General features: G+C 33.0%; 1 protein-coding gene and 1 pseudogene across 4 annotated transcripts in view; one reads left to right on the top strand and one right to left on the bottom strand.

The window, feature by feature from the left end:
* LOC126830918 (diacylglycerol kinase delta) overlaps window positions 1–4916 on the top strand; it is a 130374-nt gene extending 125458 nt beyond the window's left edge. For all 4 annotated transcript variants that reach the window (XM_050561431.1, XM_050561422.1, XM_050561439.2 and 1 more), the window contains one exon: window positions 5–4916. In XM_050561431.1, the coding sequence (XP_050417388.1) occupies window positions 5–109 (105 nt within the window). In that variant the 3' untranslated portion in view covers window positions 110–4916. The remainder of the gene's footprint in view (window positions 1–4) is intronic.
* On the bottom strand, window positions 4908–21724 carry LOC126809995 (eukaryotic initiation factor 4A-II-like; annotated as a pseudogene).
* Window positions 21725–22828: the final 1104 nt, after the last annotated feature.

Raw genomic sequence — 22828 nt, 5'->3', positions numbered from 1 at the left:
ACAGGATCTAGGTGTAACGAAAGTTGGTCATTTAAAACGTATACAACAAGGAATACGAGAACTTATTAATCGAGAGGCTGCCTTAGAAAAACTATTTTACCAGTTCTAATTCTTACTGTCTCATAGTATCTGTTTCTGGAAAATGGATGAACTCTTGAGCTGTATACTCTAAGTGATATTTGAGCTACCTGTTTCCATAGCAGACATTTTGTGTTTGGGATGATGTTCAGTGAGTTCTACTGTCCGAGCGAGTGAACAGAGTGAGTGTAGTATTTTTGAACTAGAGGAATTTAGAGTAAAAATGTGTGTTAGTGGGCGCAAAATAGAGAAATCGTGATATTGACTTAATATGCAGAAGTCGTGATATGTTGATATGCAGAGTGAAGTGTAGATGTCATGGCATAAGAGTAAAATGCAGCTATGTTTTTTAAGGGCAAACATGGAGCGGTCAAATACAGATCTTATCATCTCAGGAGTCAAAATACACAAATCATCCTGAGTGTCAAATACAAACATCATAAGCTTAAAAGTGCAAGAGTAGACATCATAATAATATTCAAATATAGCATGTGGAGTGCTAATTTTACACACATCATTTTGAGAGTCAAAGTGAAAGTGTCTTGGTGTAAGGAGTGAAAAACTGTAGAAGTTGTTTTTTTCCTAACAGTAGTGTCAAGTTTATGAATTCTTTGTTGCATAGTTTTGTCTTCATACACTTATTGTTTGTTTTATAATGTTTATATTTTCACTTGATCTCTTTATTTATAATTGTGTATGTTGGGTGCAGCAGGTCTGTGCCATTGTTAACAACAACCAAAGAACTGTTTCATATTTATTATTATTATATACGTATATTATTATATTATTTATCTGCATATTCACATAATATATATTATACACTATATATTTGTCACAGGTATATTCCGCAAAGTCCATAAACTACATGTAGTTCCAATAATTGTCAGTTTATGTAGCAATTATCTTAGTCATTTTTTTATTTTGCAGAATTTATCACATATTTATTATCTACTTACATACTTGTATTTCGTGTGTAATTTCTTTTTTTTTTACACATTATTTTGAGGTACACATTCAGTCATCTTCACTTCTTGGTCTAATCTTGAGCAAACCATGTCAAAGTATTTTTATTTGATTCTCCTTTTTACACTTTTAAATTGAATTGTCAGCCTTGTCTGTATGTCCACTAAACTGTTCAACAAATGTAGACAAGTTTTGAATTTCATGAAACTTATATAGTAGTGGTCAGTTTTTTGGTTGACTACTCTTGTATCAGATGGATGTTTCTGTACCCTTTTTGACAAACAGAACTTTTATACTGATTACTTTTATTTTATGGAAATTCTTTGACTGGATCCCATAATGCATGGTCTAATGGGTTGACTGTGTCTGTATATTGTGTTTATGACCAACACTCACATATATTATTGTTAAATTGTCATAAAATGAAAAAAAGTCTTCGTCATAATGCAAATCTTGTTAATACAGAACAGATATTATCTAATGTAGTGGTCTCCAATTTGGAGTCATTTTAGAGAATAGTATTAGCAAATATATTTGAAAATAAAATGAACCTAAATAATTCAAAATAAAATGTCTTGAGAAACTTGCTAACATGGAGGCTGTAAAATTAGTGGATATGACCTGCAACTAATTTTTCATTATATTTGGGTTTTTTTCTGTATTTGGAAATATATGTTTTAGTTTTAAGTTGTCTTCCATATCTGTGTGTTATAGTTAATGGATGAGATTTAGTTATAAAAGTTTGAACTTTCAGGCAATACACATTTGTAGATGCATAGAGCAATGGTGAGGTAATTTCCATTCTGAAAATTCAGGGTCAGGATTAGGATGACCTGTTGTTTTTAACTCTTGTGTTTGGATTTCATACCTCCCCCATCTCTAAATGCTTCAAAGGCCTGACATATACTTGATTTATTGTGTCTAACATCCAGAGAAGCAATGTATAGAAATAATATTGTACAAATTGACAAAACAATGTACGATTCAAATAACACATAATGTGATTTGAATTGCTTCCTGTAATGTGCGTAATACACCATGGACATAGAGCGGTCATCTTTTAAAGGGTATTAGTACTATTAGAAATGTATGAAACTTATAAATTGAACAACTTTGAATATATTGCAATATATGTGTGTGTGGCTTGATTTGTCCTTTCAAACAATGATTCAGAATTACACAGTTTTTTTATTTGGTTTTGTTTTTGATTAGATATTAGTTGATCTGTAATGTTAGTGTAGAAGTCCAATCTCTATATATTCAGAGTGTATAATACAATATAATTTTGATATATGTACTATTTTGTATAAATAAATGTATATTCCCTCCCCCCCCCCCTTTTGTACTTGTAAAAGAACTTCACCTCAAGTGTCAAAGTAATTAGAAACCTCGTCTATATATGTGTGAAGTATATTTTTTGTAATTTTGTAAGAATCATGATTTTCATATACACAGAGTAATAAATACTAGTGCAAATTTTATTATTATAATAATAATACAATGTATGTTGTACATATAGATGTTGTTTATTATTTATATTAAATATTACATTTATTCCTTCCTACAATAAAACTTACAATCAGCCTAAATCAAAAAATTGGGCTGGACTTTTATATCATTTACTTTTAAAGAATAGCCATTACAAAATGTAAAATGCATGGCATAAAGAATAAAGTATGTGAATTAGATTGTCATAAGAATGAAATAAAATTCCGAATGATTTTAATTAATAGAACTGTATTCCTACTCTTTAAAATATGAATAGAATCATATGATAGATCATTGTTTAATTTCTGCTCTATTTTTATATTAGCAATATTTTGTACCTACAGAACATTTCATATAAACAAAGTCCCGATAGAATATACTTATGTATTTTCAACAAAGTTTTTACAAATAAACAAATATAATGCCAATTTTATTCTTGATTTTTAACAAAACCTCATGTATCTGTGTCCTGTTTTCATTATAGGAGTTTTACTATGAATAGCTTGATATTCAACTTAAATTAGTTTGTGTTATAGATTCGTGTTGCTTCTGATGTGCACACTTTAAGAAAACATTTTTAAATCTCAAATATCCTTTTTGGTTTGTTATGAAAGAATGTGCCTTAAATATGTTGTTTTCCTTTGATTGTATGCTTATTGTATCCCTGTACTTAATTATGTAGTTTTAAAATGCTACATATTATATAAAATTTAATTCAGTTTTTTAAGCTATGTCAAATGATAGCCAATTGACTAATAGTCAAAAGAGGATGTCATAGGCAAGTAGTGTCTTCTTTTAGCATGAATTGTCTACCTTGTGGATGTTTGCGAAGTATCTATGTAAAAAATAAATTATTCAGACAATTCATGGTTAGATACTGATATGTAGTTAAACATTTATTTTTGTTTTCATAGTAAAACTAGATTCCATTTGTCCAATTTCTCAAATAATGTCAGATTGCTTGTCCTCATCTTCTGGAATCAGGATTATTGTGGAGATGTATGTATTTCAAAACTAATATGTTTGAAGATCTGTCTATTCAAGTTTTGCAGTTGTGTTCACACTGTCCAAGCACCATTATGGAATTCAACATTGAACACAATTAACTTACTTAAGGAAAACTTCCAATATTGCAGAACTTACTGCCAATGTAAATGGATAATTGAAAATTTGTATTTCCTCAAAAAAGTACCTCAGAGCTTCAGTTAAAATTTTGGCAATCTGTACACACACACAATTTGTGCTACTTTAAAAGACACATCTGCCAAAAATTATATCTAAGACAAATATATCTCCATATATTAGGGCTAAAAGGAGAAAAGCGCTGGAGCCCAAGTATAAAGTGGCAAGTGTTTTGTGAATGATTGTTTACTTTATAATAGATGGACTTATCAACATGAATACTAGTCAAATTTTGTTTAGATCACCAGAAATTTGTGAATTTAACATTCCAATTACCTAACTGTGCCTCAATTATCAAACAGCTTTAAGCACCTTTCAGTCATTTTATATTTCCCCCATTATATATCTTTTGTGAATGATAATGAGATTTTTTTTCAGTGAAAGAATATTGTATTGTTCTAGACATCAACAGGACTGTATTTAGTACAAAACAGACATTAATAATTCTTTTATGGCATTATAATCAATGGATCCCCGTGGAAAAGTTTCATGCACATTTATTCAAACTTCTTAAATTTGCATATAATTTTAATCTTCTATCAGCTTATTGAGCTTTCAAAACCCAGACATGCTACCTAATAAAATCTGCAGATTTTATATCATATGATAGCTTTATATGCACACTGAGGTTTCTGGCCAGCTACCCACTTTGAAAAGTTACAGTAACATAAACCCATTTCAATTTTCAATGAGGTACATGTTAAAAGTCAAATTTGATTTTTCTTTGACTCTCTCGTGTGATACAAGCTATCGAACTCTTTAATTTGAATTAACTGCTTAATATAAATAATGCCTCATCAAGAATAGTATCCATTATGGAAGATAGATATGTATTGATTTTTGAATGCAGACCTGTTTTTTTAAGTCTGTAGCAAACAATTTTTATAGATTAATCTTAATATAATCCTGACATATTTATTATTGCCAAAGATGTCATATTTCACAAAATGATTGTTAATGTCTTGTTCAATTTGTGATGATCTTAATTTAAAAAAAAAAAGAGTGATTATTTGTACATGTGGTAGGAATCTCGTCTCTAATAGAATTATAACAGTATTGTACTTGTATGTGATGCAATCACTTTTTCCATTCTGCGATTTCTACTCACGGTTATCATCTAAGATTTTTTTTTCTATGTTTAAACTAAGTCAACTTTGTACAGTTTCATATATCTTGTTAATAAATTATTCAAATTTTCAAATATATTTCAAGTTGTCGATTTTATTTTTTTTAGTAAGAAATAAAGAAACATAGAGAAATTGGGATTATCGTCCACTCAAAACAGACTAGTTCATTTCGTGGAGAAGGCAACCCTACTTGAAACCATGTCACTTGACTCAATGACAGATCTTATGATCTAAAGCGATGGCAAGTAATTGGGTGTGTTCCTCATCACACAGAAGTACATGGGCCTGAATAATATAAAGAGTGCACGTGTTTATTTGAAACATACAAAATATACAAATACTCAATAATATAACAGATAATCATTTCAATTGTTACACGTGACGGTTATAATAGATCTCCCAAATTCATCGGCAGTTCCTCTATAGAAGTATTGTAGACTGATTCTAGGTCACGTAAAACACAGTTATCATCACGAATGACAAAGTTAATAGCAATCTGGTTACCTGTTTTGTATCTTATGTGGGTTAATCTGAAATAAAAAAGATAAATTTGAGTTCACTAGACTTAGTTCGATGTATCTGGACAAGGTAATGATACAATAATTTAGATCTTATACCCATACAAATGCTAGACTCCGTCAGTAGCCTGCCTTTATTGCCCAGATGGATTCATTTGTAACTATTATTTTTGCTTGCTGCATTACATAAATTCTATTGTAACATGGACGGGAAACATATATATAAACATATATTTTTAAATTTCATTAAGATGGATAAAAACTTCTAGAGGGTAAACATTCTTGGTATTACATACTTTTACACTATTTGCATACAAGTAGCAGCCATTCTGTCAAGCAGTTTCAGTCTGATTTTCATAATATTTAAACTCAACCATCATATTAGTGTGTAAGTAACAGTGATATATTCAAACCTCTCGAGCCTAGTAAGAGGTTCCACCTAAAAAACGCAATTTTTCGTACAATTTAGGGGCCATAATCCTGGAAGTCATCAACCGGAATTGAGATCTTCGGGTTATAAACACATGTGTCAAGTTTCATCAAAATCAAATACAAATTGTAACTTTTAAAGGGTCTGCAACCTTGGTATTCCATACTTTTAGACTATTTGCATACAAGAAGCGGCCATTTGAGCAGTTTCGGTCAGATTTTTACGAAATTTGAGGTGTAACGGTAATATATTTAAACAGTTTTAAAAATTGAATACAAATTGTGACTTCTAGAGAGTCCACAAGCTAAAAACTTGATTTTTCGAACAATCAGGGGCCATCCTCCAGGAATTTACTTCTAGACTATTTGCGTACAAGGAGCAGCCAGTCTGTCTGGCACTTTCACACTATCTGCATTAGAGGAACGTCCGTTTTCGTCCGGCAGTTTTGATACGATTTCCATGCAATTTGAACTCGACCATTGTTATGGTGTAACGGTGGTATATTTCAACGTTTTTTTTAAATAGGATAAAAATTGTGACCTCTAGAGGGAACACAAGCTAAAAACGTGACTTTTCGTACATCAGGGGCCATAATCCAAGAAGTTACGGTCCGATACTTGTCAATATCGAAAGGAACCAAGGTACTATGGAGATAAACCTATATTTCAAGTTTCATCAAAATCGGATAAACAACTGACCTCTTGATCAGTGTTCACAAGCTAAAAACATCATTTTTCGTACAACCAGTGCTCATAATCCATGAATTTGCGATCTAATACATGCCAATATCGAAAGGAAACAAAATCTTTTGGAGATAAACTATATATCAAATTTCGTTAAAATCTGATAAAAATGTAGAGTGTTCACAAACAAATTGTCGACGGACAGGCGGACAGGGGTGACGAAAATATACATCCACATGAAAATTTAGGTGTATAAAAATTGATAAGCTCTTTATCTTAATAACAATAAATTAACTCAGGGAAATTATAATATATATATTCAATATCTTGCTCTTCAAGGTGTGTAAATCATCCTTGTGGATTAATAAAAGGCTAGAAATAAAAACTAATCATACAATCATTAAGTTCAGTGTTGCAATAACCTGTTAAGATAATTTTCCTTTACTGGGAGATCATAGTTGATGACCAGACGGACGTGTGTGAAAACAATACTTTGATCTAAATCATCAGTTACTATCAAAATACGAGTTGATCCGGCCTGAAATTCTCCCATAATTTTATCACATTCTTTCTTATTTGTATCTCCATGCTGAAACATAATACAGATTTCCTTGTTAAAATTTTAAATTCTGTTCACTTCCATTGTATATCTTTCTGGAAAAGTATATCAAATTGTACTGTGTATGCTATATATTCCTGCATCTTTAGGTCTTTTAGTGTTTTATTGTGCAGTTCCCCTTGCATAAAATTGTCTATTAGAAATAATTCTGTATGATTCATCTCATTAATGTTTCTTTTGGAATTTTCCATCCCTTTCTCAGAGCAATATACAAATTCACAGTACACAGCAAAGAAACTAATTATACTAAGATTTAATATTGATAATAATATAAATAGCAACAACTTACCATGGCAGATACAGTAAAATCTCTGTGGGTCATTTTTTCAGTCAACCAATCTACCTTCCTCCTTGTATTACAGAAAATAACAGCCTGGGTAATAGTGAGTGTCTCATACAGATCACATAATGTATCCAATTTCCATTCCTTAAACAATTTTCAAATTTCAAATTTCAAAAAGTTGAATATCAAAAGAACCTTTCAATAACAAGCAAAATGACTTTTCAGCATCCTAATAATCGATATCCAAACAATCATAGTTACTTCCAAAAGTGAATCTTCGAGAATCTCCTTTAGGCATATAGTGTGAGTGAACTAGGTTTTCGAGCGAAACTCTGTATCCCAATTCATAAAATAATGGGGAACTGAATAAATTATAGACACTCACTTCACTTTCTGTGGAAATATAAAACTGGCGAAATCTCTCAAGAGGGTGTACATTCTTGAATCGGATATGGATAGGTTTATTCATAATTTTATTTGTCACCTCTAGTAGATCAGTTGGCATGGTAGGAGTCAACAGAATGACCTGTAATATAACATTTATATCTCATTTACATTTAACCAATTCTTCTGTCAGGGCATGGGTGACCTAATGGTTAACATGTGCGTGTTGCATCATAAGGTCTATCATTGAGTCAAGTGGTGTGGTTTCGATTTCCGGCTGGTAAGTGACAAGGAGTAAGGTCGCCTGTCTAACCTCATGTGTTTTCTCTAGGATCTCCGGTTTCCTTCCTCTGCTAATGACCCTTACACACAAGTGAACAAAATGAAATAAAATTGAACCATATGTTAGTCTCGAAATGACCTAGTTTGTGTCGAGTGGATGTTAAACCCAATTCCTCCCCCTCTCTCTAATTCCTCTGGCCTAGGGCCTCAAGATCTAAAGAGCCTACAACAAAAGGTGTATAATATTTTTGACACTGTCATAAAGCCTTCTTACATGCTATGTAGTCTTAAACATCCTCATTATCCTTGGCTTAGCTTAGTTGTGTTTGTAATACACTTTCATCTTACTCTAGTACTTAAAGGCTCAATACCACTCTTGTTGTAATTGAATAATATGTCCCAATCTTTATTCTGGTCAACAAATTGTACTATTTTACAATATTCCAATTAATTGATGATACAAATTTCATCTTAACACACCCAATTTTAAAAAAATTGGAAAAATTCAAATAAATGATTTAAAAAGCCTGTCGTAAAGCTTTTCAAATGTGACTTGGATTTAAAAATAATTTTGAACCCTCTGGACAAGTAAAATAGGATTTAATGGATAATTTACACAACAGGTAGGACACTATCACATCTAGTACTTAGAATAAGGCTATTTTTTTATTTTCTGGAGCTGTCAAGCCAGCAAGAGTGTTATTGTCCCTTTAAGAGATTAGGAGGGGCCTCACACATGGAATAGCCTATACGGCCTCTCTCCATCCAAATCTGGCACTGGACTGACTTGTTAATAAACAATAGAATGCAAATGCAGTGATTGGAAGAAGTATTTTGCCATTTTAATAAATCTATTTTGATTAGAAGAAGTTATCATCATAGTCTCTCTAACTAAAAACATTTGTCCTTTAGATCTGAAATCAGTTCAATTATATTAAGACCTTTGCCCCATCTCTTTCACAATCTTTTATAAGTTTTGGATGAATGTAAATGGGGTGTTAACTCTGAATTTTGATGGGGTTTGTCCGTGTGACCAAATGAACAATCTGTGACAAGAACTCCCAACTTGTAGACATTGATAACCATAACAATAACAACTTGTTGTAACTACAGAGGAGGAATTACCTGAATTTCAGTTGGCATTTCACTAAAAACATCATAAATCTGATCTTTAAAGCCTTTTGATATCAGTTCATCAGCTTCATCTAGTACAAACAGTTTTATACTGTTTGTTCCTATAATAATAATAATAATAATGTCAAAATATTAACAAAAAACATAATATAATAAGCCAACAGTGAGGCTGATGTTCCCCCGCCAAAATCCCAAAATAAATAGATGACACATATTAATTTATCGCAAATTTATTTTTTTTCAAAAGTATCAAGCAATCAAACACTAAGTTTCATCAATCTCTACCAGATTGAATTGCTTAGCTCTGCTTAGCTCTAGCTCGAAATGTTAATCATTGAACTCTATCAAGGCATTCACCTAATAAACACCTACGCCAAGTGTGAACATTCTAGCTCAATAAGAATGAGAGTTATAGTGTTCCAAAGTCTCAACCAATCAAATGGCTTATCACTCTGCTTACACTCAGCAGAAAATGCTCATTATCGAACTTAGTCAAGGTATTGATGTTATAAAACTATCCACCAAGTTTCATCACTCTCACTTAATTAGAACTAAAGTTATTGTGTCCCAAAGCATCAACCAATCAAATTGTTTATCTCTGCTTACCCTCAGCAGAAAATGCTGATCTTCAAACTCCATCAAGGCATTGACCTAATAAACACCTACACCAAGTTTGAACATTCTAGCTCAATTAGAAGGAGAGTTATTGTGTCCCAAAAAGTGTGACGGACAGACGGACGGACGGATGGACAGACAATAAAACAACAGCAACACTAATGGTGTATGATACATCTACATTCCTGGTTTCATTGAAATGGTATTGCTCTATGTAATCATGATATTGCTCATTTGATAAAAGTCCTGTTGTATTTTATTTATAATATAAAATTATAGTTTTCTTTTATATTTCATGCATAGCTCACAGTTGACAAATATCTCCACATATCATGCAATAAACCCTGAGAACCTACTAATGTAACAGTGGTCACAAAATGGCGACGTCAGCCATTTGGGTACCACATGATCATTGGCGAAATACTGATTGGATGTCTGTATAAAATCTTTGGTGTTTGTTGAAATTCAATGTAAACATCGTTCGGGCAACAAATGTTTTTATCGTACTGAAATCCAACGTACACCGGCTAATTTTTGTCGGAAAACATTGTTCGGTCAACGAATGCTAGCAGGTCTGTGGTGTGCTTTAACACAAACTACTAAAAACGTTTTCTATTATTATAATATAGGTACTTACAAACATGGGTAGCAATTTTAAGCATTTCATAAATCAATGAAACTTACTCAGAAATTTTCTCTGTATCAAGCTGCATAAACGACCTGGTGTACCGAGTACAACATGGGCACCATTATCCAATCGACTTTGATCATCTCGTATATTTTTACCCCAACACAAGCATGGCATGTAGGTTTTATATATGTACCAACAGATTCAATTATTTTCTGGGTCTGAAAAAAGCATTTATAAGCTTAACAGGAACCAGCGGTTGCCAAGCAGGATACGCCTACATTTTGCAAGAGATTGATAGAAAACAAGCTAGGGAAGAGCAATTTTTCGTACAATCAAGGGCCATATAGAATTTAGGAAGTTACGATCCGATATGCGCGAATATCGACAGGAACCAAGATCTTTGGGAAGAGCAATTTTTCGTACAATCAAGGGCCATATAGAATTTAGGAAGTTACAATCCGATATGCGCGAATATCGACAGGAACCAAGATCTTTGGGTAATAAAGATATATTTCTTCAAGTTTCATCAAAATCGGATCAAAATTGTGACCTCTAGAGGATCCACAACCTTGAGATACCATATATTTAGACTATTTGCGTACGAGGGTGGCCATTTTGTCCAGCAGTTTTGGACTGATTTCACGAAAATTCAAACTCACCCATCATTAGGGTGAAACGGTGATATATTCAAACGCGTTTTTAAATCGGATAAACATTGTGACCTCTAGAGGAAATGAGATGAAACGGAATGGGGTTTAATGTCCTGTTCTGCTCGGAATGACCTCTAGAGGGACCACAAGCTAAAAACATGATTTTTAGTACAATCAAGGGCTATAATTCAGGAAGTTATGATCCGATATGCGCGAATATCAAAAGGAACCAAGATCTGTGGGTTATAAACACGTATTTCAAGTTTCATCAAAATTGGATCAAAACTATGACCTCTAGAGGATCCACAACCTTGATATACCATATTTTACAGTATTTGTGTACAAAGGGCGGCATTTCAAGTTTCATCAAAAGCAGATGAAAAGTGTTACCTCTAGAGTGTCCACAAGCTAAAAACGTGATTTTTTTTACAATCAGGGACCATGATCCATGAAGTTATGCCAATATATGCCAATTTCAAAAGGAACTGACATCTTTGGGAGACAGACCTATATTTTAAGTTTTGACAAAATCGAATAAATAATTGTGATCTGTAGAGTGTTCGCAAACAAATTGTGGACTGGACGGACGGACGGGGCGATGACAATATACGTCCACGTGAAAATGTGGACGTATAAGAAAAAACACAGAAGCCATGATCCCTTTGAAATGGGTGAAAAATCAAAGTGCTAATTTATTTATTCTTTGATTTAATTATAAATAATTTTAAAATTTAAGATATCATGAATTAGCAATAGCTAGATTATCATCTTCATCTTGATAAAGGAATACTTAGCAGGACATACACCTGCTCATTTGTGGAATCGTGATGCCGTAATAGTATTGTACAACTTAAAGGACAACAGAGATATCATTGCTACGCTAGGTGAATAATGAAGGGTTCAACAAATGAAATTGAAGAACGCAAAAGGAAAACACAAGTTATCCTTCTATATAACTGACTGAAGTGACGAGTGATACAGATACACAGGCGAATTTCTGCTCACTAATAATTTCTTCGAAGACCAAAAGTTGTTATATGAGACCGTGAGAGGATATCTGATATTTCAAAAAAGTAATTGAATGTCACTGGGTAAGAAAACACGAGAAAAATAGAAATAGTCCTAATATTCCCTTGTTTTTATTCATTCTATACTTATTAAAAACATGGTAATGCACGGACTTTTTCTAATTAATTTTTTTTTTTTCGTTTTCTCTTATCTAGTGAGTCAATTTCTTATTTGAACAACAACTTTTGGTCTTCGAAGAAATTATTAGTGAGAAGAAATTCGCAGTGTATATGTTATCACTCGTCACTTCAGTCACTTATTTAGAAGGATAACTCGTGTTTTCCTTTTGCGTTCGACACCTCCGTTTGTTGAAACCTTTATTAATCATCTATCGTGGCAATGATCTCTGTGATAAAATTATATCTGGAACGGGTTTAACCAGTTCTATCACATATGTGATAATGATTGACACCACTATTGTCCTTTAAGGGAATGTTCAACAATGACCACAGAGTCGGTAATCTCTAATTTATTTGACTTCTGCACAGGATAGTGGATACTCCTACCTTGTTCCTTGATCAATTCATTGTTGTTTGTTTATTTCAACATTTTGTTTTCTTATGCACACATTTAATTACTATAAAAATGTCAAACAGAAAAAGTTTACCGCTATAGCTAATTCTCTAGTTGGAACCATAACTAGAACTTGTGTATTTACATCTTTAAGATCTAGTTTCTGTAAACCAGCTACAGAATAAACAACAGTTTTTCCTGTTCCAGCTGGAGAGTGAACAATAACATCATTTCCTGCAATGTGATACTAAGTTATGATTATCACAAACTAACGAATATGATATTGACCTTATGATATTAGAAACTAAGGAATATGATATTGATATTATGGTGATCAGAAACTAATAAATTTGAAAACTAAAAAACATATAAAACACTTATTTTCTGCAAACACATGTCAAGAAAACATTTAAACTAAATATCAACATTGAAAATTTGTCACACCGAAAAACATTTTTAGTGACATACAAACTGGACTTCATGCTATTATATGGGAACTATAGAATTTGGGAGGGGGATGAAAGTTTATATTTCTTTGAAAAGTACCTCAGAGATTCAGATAACTCTACTTCTACAGGAATAATAGAAAGGTTTCTAATAGATTTAATCAATGTCATTTTTACAAAATAAAACTATTACACAACTGTAAAAATGTCCAAAAAAGGAATCTGGTTATTTATTCACTCACCCTTTATACAGGGAATAATAGCTCTTTGTTGGATAGTTGAAGGTTTTTCAAAACCATAGGCGTAGATTCCTCTCAAGAGTTCTTCTCGGAGGCCCATTAGGTCAAACGAATTGACTATTTCGTTGTCCTATAAAACGAAATAATGCCTAACTAAACTAAGTTTATCAAAAGCCACTTCAACTGCCTCTTTGCTTAGGGCAATGATGTCCTTGTATTTGATCTAGAATAAGTGAAAAAGTGAAAAAAAAACTACTCCTGACATTGTGACAATAATTGTGTTGATCAGCATTAGCTGACACGGTTTTATCTAATTATTCTATGTACATGTATTTGAATGTTTCCCCACAGACTAGGACATATCTTTATATGTTAACAATGAACTGCTATTGGTTTCATCTTATTCAGTCAAAAAGCTTTTGTTGTTTCCTTATTTACAGAATGTTTGTGGCAAAGGTAATAACTCCATCTGTAGTAGTTATCTAATCCTATATCACATGATAATTGCATAGATGCAATATTGTATAGATAGGGATTTGGCAGGCTTCCTAATATGCTCCCACCAGCAGCAGAGTCATCCATGCTAGGTCTAAATCATAGTTAACAAACCCATTTTGAATTCTGTACTAAGAAATTATATATGTGGTCTAAGGAAAATCTTGAGGATTTTGGTCAAAATATGTGAATGGAAATATATTTGTAACTCTACAAAATACATTCATAATTTATGATCGAAAAAAATGATTTAATTCAATAGGTATCTTATTGTACTTTATAAAGTTCTTTTAAAAACTCTGCTTCGTATCAAGTTCACAATACTTCATACAATTGAAATTAAAACAGGGTGGATAACTTTGCGATTAACTATTGAAAAATTCTGAACAAGTTTTGAAAAATTCTATTGTGAACATTTTCCTGTAACCCTTTTACTTTCAACAAGCTTAAAATGTCAAACTGTACCATAAAGATAACTCAGCTCAAAATTGCTGAAAGTTGATGTTTTTTTTTTATTACACCTTGATGAACAATTTTCCCAAGCTTTAAAACAAGCGGTTGCCATGCAAGATACGCCCACATTTTCCGAGAGATGGACAGAGAACGAGCTAAAATAAAACAAGCAAACAGTGAGGCTGATTGATGTCTTCCACTGAAATCCAAAAATATATAAATGACAGAGATATTAATTAATTGCATATTCATCTTTTTTCAAAAAGTATCGAGGAATCAAACTGACTATCTATACTAGTCTAAGAATAAAAGTCAAGGTTTTGAAGTACCTGGTAGTGAAACTATACACTAAGTTTCATCACTCTCTATCAGTTAGAATAAAAGTAATCTTATCTACTTCAATTAAAAGCAGATGTGTTACGTTCCAAAATCTTGACCAATCAAATTGATTATTGCTACTTAGCCTAAGCAGAAAATTCTCATCATCGAACTTAGTCAAGGTATTGATATAATGAATATATAGTAGGGGGTTTCATCGCTCTCACCCAATCAGAACCAAAGTTATCATGTTCCAAAGTCTCAACCAATCAGCTTGCTCATCTTTGCTTAGCCTTTGTGGAAAATGTGTATGATTGAACTCCGTCAAGGCATTCACCTAATAGACACCAACACCAAGTTTGAACATTCTACCTGAATTAGAAGGAGAGTTATGGTGTTACAAAGTCTCGACCAATCAGATTAAGTCTCTTCTTTGCCTAAGCAGAAAATGCTCAGCATCAAACTTTTACAGGGCATTGATGTAATGAAACTATACACGAATTTTAACCACTATCACTCAATTAGAATCAAAGTTGTTGAGCTCCAAAGTCTCAACCAATGAAACTGCTTATTGTTCTGCTTACCTAAACTTAGTCAAGGTATTGATACGATGAAATTATACACCAAGTTCCATCACTCTCATTTAATTAGAACCAAAGTTATCATGTCCCAAAGCATCAACCGATCAATTTGCTTATCACTTTGCTTACCCTCTTGAGCAGAAAACGCTCATTATCAAACCTAGTTAAGGTATTGATTTAATGAAACTATACATCAAGTTTCATCACTGTCAAATTGTTTATATCTGCTTACCCTAAGCAGAAAAAGCTCATCTTCGAGCTCCATCAAGGCATTCACTTAACAAGCCAACAGTGAGGCTGATGTTCCCCCGCCGAAATCCCAAAATAAATAGATGACTATGGGGCGCCGTTTGTAAATTAATTATTTAGCTTTTTATATAGCAAAAAACACTAGATTTAATTTAAATTTATACATATAGTTAAATCTCGACTTTTGTGCAAATTTTTCACTTTTAATATTTAAACTAAAAATACAACAAAAACTCAATATTTAACATAATATATATAAATATTTCTTGATTTGTCTCTATTTTCATATTTGACATTTAGCATTGAATATTAAGACCAAAACAAGAGATTTGATGATATATAAATATTTAGCTAAATATTTAGTTAAATGTTTAAACATTTAGCTAAATATATATTTAGTTAAATGTTAAAATATTTAGTTAAACATTTATATATTTAGTTAACCATTATATAATTAGCTAAATAATATATATTTAGCTAAATATATATTTAGTTAAATGTTAAAATATTTAGTTAAACATTTATATATTTAGCTAAATAATATATATTTAGCTAAATAATATATATTTAGCTAAATATTTATATATTTAACTAAATAATTATATATTTAGCTAAATAATTTTATATTTAGCTAACCATATAGTTTAGCTATATATTTAACTAAGCGATGTGAAATCAAGATATAACATTGAAATTTTTTCATAGATCAAAAACTTGAATTTAGCTACAATACATATATGCCATTTTTATTCTAATATTTATCTAAATATATATATTCGGAGTTAAATCTAATGTTTTTTGCTATAAAAAAAATTAAATAATCATTTTACAAATGGCGCCCCATAGATGACACATATTAATTAATAGTACATTTATTTTTTTCAAAAGTATCAAGCAATCAAACTGATTATCAACTAGACACTAAGTCTCATCACTCTCAATCAGATAGAATCAAAGTTATCTTGTCCCAAAGCATCAACCAATCAAATTGCTTATCTCTGCTTACCCTAAGCAGAAAATTCTCATCTTCGAATTCCATCACGGCATTCGGCTAATTAATAGACACCTACACTAAGTTTTAACTCAATTAGAATGAGAGTAAGTGCGTTACAAAGTCTCGACCAATCAAATTGCTTATTGTTATGCTTACCCTGAGCAGAAAATGCTCATTATCGAACTTAGTCATGGTATTGATGTAATGAAACTATACACCAAGTTTCATCACTCTCACTTAAAGGGACTATCCCTATTTCAACAGAGTCTCAAAAATAAAAGTCTGAGTCATATGAAATTTAATTTTCAAAATATAGCGGAATGGTGTATTTATCTTGTCGTAAAATGTCAGCTCAAAATACTGAGTCGTTTGGACTTGAATGTCAAAACTTCTTATCCGGACACATAACCCTTTTAAGATTTCGGGTCAATTATTTTGTTGGGTTACCTGATAATCGATCCCCGTTACTTTAGAGGTCAATACAAAGAAAATGAATGACCCATGTAATGTGCTTGATAGCAAAAGGTAAATTTCACCTACACATTATTTTTATAAAATAAAAGTCTGGTTTTATCCAGATACCGCATAATACAGCTTGGGACACCGGTCTCCATTCCAGATAAAGACTGATGGGTTTAAGTTGTTTGAAAACGTATCACATATATATTGAGTTAGTTGCTCGGTCCAAAAGAAAGGATTTTAAGGGATTTTAACACAAAATTAAGCAGTTTATTCTAAAAAAATATTATCGGGATTGGTCCTTTAATTAGAACTAAAGTTATGGTGTCCCAAAGCATCAACCAACCTAATTGATTATCTCTACTTACCCTAAGCAGAAAATGCTCATCTTTGAACTCCATCAAGGCATTGACCTAATAAACACCTATACCAAGTTTGAACATTCTAGCTCAATTAGAAAGAGAGTTATTGTGTCCCAAAAAATGGGACGGACAGACAGACGGATGGACCGACAGACGGACGAACCCATTTTAATAGTCCCCTGTATTCTTCGAAAGGCAGGAGACAATAAACACCTACACCAAGTTTGAACATTCTAGCTCCATTAGGAGTGTTATTGTGTCCCAAAAAGTGTAACAGACAGACTGACGAACAGACAGATGGACAGGCCCATTTTAATGTGATTTTTTCGTACAATCAGGAACCATAATCCAAGAAGTTACAGTTCATACATAAAAATTTCGAAAGGAAGATAAACCTATATTTCAAGTTTCGTCAAAATTGGATACAAATTGTGACTTGTAGAGTGTCCGCACAAACAAATTTCGGGCGGACGGACAGGGGAGACAAGATATGTCCACATGAAAATGTGAGCGCATACAAATGATGAGCATGCATGTAGTGTAATTTTAATTTTATTTTACCTCCAGCTCAGAATTTGTTTCATCTTTTTTGATATCACAAAATGCTGCCCTGAAATGTGCATAAATATAAAAAAATATGTAATTATCAAATAGGCCTGCAATCAAAATTTTTAGCTTGAAATTTTGCTACATGGTTCTAATTATAACTACAACCAGCGACAGTATGAAATAGGTCAAGATATTTTCAAACTAATTCCAATTAGTTCCAAGCACAAACTGGAGAATTTAATTTATTTTGATGCAATTTTATTATCTTGCGTCATTATCGTAGTGGAATGGTAGGACTTTTGGTCACAATGGACCAGGCAGAACCATGTAAAATCAATATATACTGACCTATATACTTGTATAAACAACAAGAGGTTGGCACGCAAGATACACCCACATTCTGCAAGAGATGGACAGAGACCAAGCTAAAAAAAAGAAGCTATTTTTTGTAAAATCAGGGGCCATAATCCAGTAAGTTATGATCCGATATGCATGAATATCTACAGGAACCGAAATCTCCGGGACATAACCATATGATTTTTCCAACAATTAGGGGCCATAATTCAGGAAGTTGCGATCCGATATGCGCGAATATCGATAGGAACCAAGATCTTTGGGTTATAAAGATATATTTCTTCAAGTTTCATCAAAAATCGGATCAAAATTGTGACTTCTAATCGCGGGTCAACAACCTTGACATACCATATATTTACACTATTTGCTTACAAGGAGCGGCCCTTTTTTCAGGCAGTTTTGGTCTGATTTTTGCGTAATTCAAATTCAACCGTCATTAGAGTGTAATGGTGACATATTTAAACGTTTTTTTAAAATTGGATAAAAATTGTGACTTCTAGAGTGTCTACAAGCTAAAAATGTTGGGTTTTTTTTTCGTACAGTCAGGGACCATAATCCAGGAAGTTACTGTCCGATATGTGCGAATATTGAAAGAAACCAAGGTCTTTGGGATAGATACATTATTTATTTAAGTTTCTTTAACACTATTTGCGTACAAGGAACGGCCATTTTGTCTGACAGTTTTGATCCGATTTTCACGAAATTCAGACTCAATCAACCTAATGGTGTTGCGGTGATATATTTGAATGTTTTTTTAAATTGGATAAAAATCGTGACCTCTAGATGGACCACAAGCTAAAAACGCGATTTCTCTTACAATCAGGGGCCATAATTCAGGAAGTTACAATCTGATATGCGCGAATATCAATAGGAACCAAGATCTTTGGGTTATAAACATGCATTTCAGGCTTCATCAAAATCAGATGAAAATTGTGACCTCTAGAGTGTCCACACTCCACAAGCTAAAAATGTGATTTTTCATACATTTAAGGGCCATAATCCATGAAGTTTCGATCCTATACATGCCAATATTGAAAGGAAACAAGATCTTCGGAGGTAAACCTATATTTCAAGTTTGTCAAAATCGAATAAGAATTGTGACCTGTAGAGTGTCCACAAACAAATTGTGAATGGACGGACGGATGGACAGGGCGACAACAATATACTTCAACATGAAAATGTGGCCATACAAACCCCATAAACATTGCAACATGGGGACCATATGGGGAAAAAATGGGCTGTGGGCCCAGGTGATACCACAAGGTCCCCATATAGGACCCATATTATCTTACCACATACAAATGTATGCAAATACACTTTATTTTCATATATATATATTAATATCACAGGGACAAGCCAAATGATATAATGTTTACTTCTTTTTTACATTGATAATCTGACCGTATAGAGTGTGTATCTGGGGCCAATATGGGATCTATATCGGATTACCCACGTTAACAACTCTGTTTTTGTATACATGGGGCCAATATGGTGTCCATATGGGATTACCTGTGTGTGTATCTGGGGATAATATGGTATCTGTATGGGATTACATATAACTTTTGTATATCTGGGGCCAACATGGGATTACTTATTAGTCTATGTATAAGTTCATTATTGAATCCATACTTTTAGTTGTGTATATATTAATATCACAGAGATCAGCCAAATGATATAATGCTTACTTCTTTCTTACATTGATAATCTGACCTTATAGTGTGTGTATCTGGGGCCAATATGGGGTCTATATGGGATTACCCATGTGTGTATCTGGGGATAATATGGTATCTGTATGGGATCACATATAACTTTCGTATATCTGGGGCCAATATGGTATCCATATGGTATTACTTATTTGTATGTATAAGTTCATTATTGAATATAACTTTTAGTTTTGTGAACCAATGTGCACAGAAAGGATTACGCATATGTGCACCAGAAGCCTGTGTGGTATGGATATGATATAACCACATTCATGTATATTATGTATATGGGTTCAATATGGTATCCATATGGGATTACCCACATGTGTATCTGGGGCCAATATCTTATCTATATGGCATCTACCACATATAAAATAATACATCTGGGTCCAATATGTTACCCATGTGGGATTAGCCACACCTGTATCAGCTTCAGCGTGGAATCATACCCATTGCATTTAGTAGATATTAATAAGTATTCAGAAAATTAAAATCAGAATAACATTAAATAATAAGATCGGCAAGAGTGTAAATCGGATGATGAAATATTCAACCGGTGCAGGCCTGTTATATTTATAATATTGATATATTTATTACTGTTGAAGCAAGCGAGAAACGGATAAATATTTCTTCTAAGATTGCAATTTAGATTTTCATTGATTGTTTTAATTTAATAAACAAGCCAACAGTGAGGCTGATGTCCGCCACCGAAATCCCAAAATAAGTAGATGACACATATTAATAATTGCACATTTATTTTTATTTTTTTTCAAAAGTATCAAGCAATCAAACTGATTAGCAACTATACACTATAAGTTTCATCACTCTCTATCAGATCGAATCAAAGTTATCTTTTCCCAAAGCATCGACCAATGAAATTGCTTATCTTTATTTAGCTTTGGCTCGAAATGTTAATCATTAAACTCAGTCAAGACGTTCACCTAATGAACATCTACATTAAGTTTAAAGATTCTACCTCAATTAAAAACAAAGTTGTTATGTTTTAAAGTTTTGACCAATCAAATTGTTTATCGCTCCTTAGCCTAAGCAGAAAATTCTCATCATCACTCTCACTTAATCATAACAATAGTTATCGTGCCCCAAAGCATCAACCAATCTGATTGCTTATCTCTGCTTACCCTAAGCATACAATGTTTATCATCAATCTCCATCAAGGCACTGATCTGCTGAACGAACACTACACCAAGTTTGAACATCCTACCTCAATTAGAAGGAGAGTTATTGTGTTCCAAAGTCTCAGCCAATCAAATAGCTTATCGCTCTGCTTACCCTGAGCAGAAAATGCTCATTATCGAATTTAGTCAAGGTATTGATGTAATGAAACTATACACCAAGTTTCATCACTCTCACTTAATTAGAACTAAAGTTATCGTATCCCAAAGCATCAACCAATCAAATTGCTCATCTCTGCTTACCCTAAGCAGAAAATGTTCATCTTCGAACTCCATCAAGGCATACCTAATAAACACATACACCAAGTTTGAACATTCTAGCTCAATTAGAAAGAGAGTTATTGTGTCCCAAAAAGTGTGACAGACAGACGGGCGGACGGACAGACAGACGGACGAACCCATTTTAATAGTCCCCTGCTTTCTTCGAAAGGCGGGGGAAAAATACCTATAGATAGGGTGGCCCACCTTAAATAAATATCTCCAATAAATCTCGACAATTACACAACAATATTTATATACATATATACCAAGCCTTAAATCAGTTACGCACATTTATAGTCACTAAATAAACGGTCATGTTGTACTTAATAAGCTATGACCACTTAACCATCCATAAATAATACACTGAAAAATGGTAACGAGTGTCGGCCATAACATCCGGCACTTGTGAGTAAAAAATAGGTTACATGACCTTGTTTTGAAATTATAGTCTCGCTTAACCAGTTTACCGACCATTCTACTACGTCTGATTGACAGGCTGGGATAATCAAGACTACTTTTTTTATGAAACATAACAGAAAGTTGGAACAAGAAATAGAATTTAGAAACACACACGTTAGGCAACTCAACAATTGTTTTGAGAACCTTGTAAAAGTAAAATGAAACTACTGCTAGCATCATGTTCTTGCCAAACCCGAGTGTTTCAGAGATATTATTTGTACTAAACCAAAAGATGTCGCTCCTAACGGTACGGTACAGTTATTGATCAATAGTCAGGTCAATAGATGGAAAATACGCTGTACAGTCCTGGGCCTGTAGTGACACAGACTTCACTCAAATTTGAAACAAGCAGGAATACAACCCAAAGAAATCATTGTGTAATGTACAAGCCTATATATCTTATCACTATCATATTTACCGTTATAGTGAATCCCCCAGTTCACTAGGGACCGGGTATCATTCAGATTTGATGAAAAAAGGAAAGAAACTGAGCTTACCATTTATAATCTAATACACATATTCAGTTAATAGATTGCCATGCAGAAAGTATTAAATACCATCAAGATTCATCAAAAACCGCCCAGTTTGTGCTCAGTTTCTTTCCTTTTTTCATCAAATCTGAATGATACCCGGTCCCTATAGTGTTAGTTATAAAGGTTCTGTCAACTCTCACAAAACAGGTGTCCCATTTCTTATCCTCTCGTTCACAAGCATTTGTTCCATTCATTGAACTCAAATGCCAAGGAATTGACTAAAATGTTCAAGCCAACCCCCAAATAAATAAAAGCTCTTATATTATACCGTATATTATGCGTTGCTATCTGATATTTTTTTCGTGACTATAGGGTGTTCAATTCTGTTATGGCATTTTCCACTCCCCTGAAGTCTCCTACTATCTAGGGGGGTTGGATGGCTGTATGGTTAGCGTGTGCGCGCTGTATCATAAAGTCTGTCATTGAGTCGACAGGCGTGGTTTCGAATCCCTGGTTGTACGTGACAAGGAGTAGGGTCGCCTGTCCAACCTCATGGGTTTCCTCCCACTGCTAAAGACCCCTATGCGCAAGC

The sequence above is a fragment of the Patella vulgata genome, chromosome 1 (assembly GCF_932274485.2).
Source record: "Patella vulgata chromosome 1, xgPatVulg1.2, whole genome shotgun sequence".
NCBI classification, from domain to species: Eukaryota; Metazoa; Mollusca; class Gastropoda; family Patellidae; genus Patella; species Patella vulgata.
The sequence above is the reverse complement of the archived record's forward strand: the minus strand, read 5'-3'. Positions and strand labels throughout refer to the sequence as shown.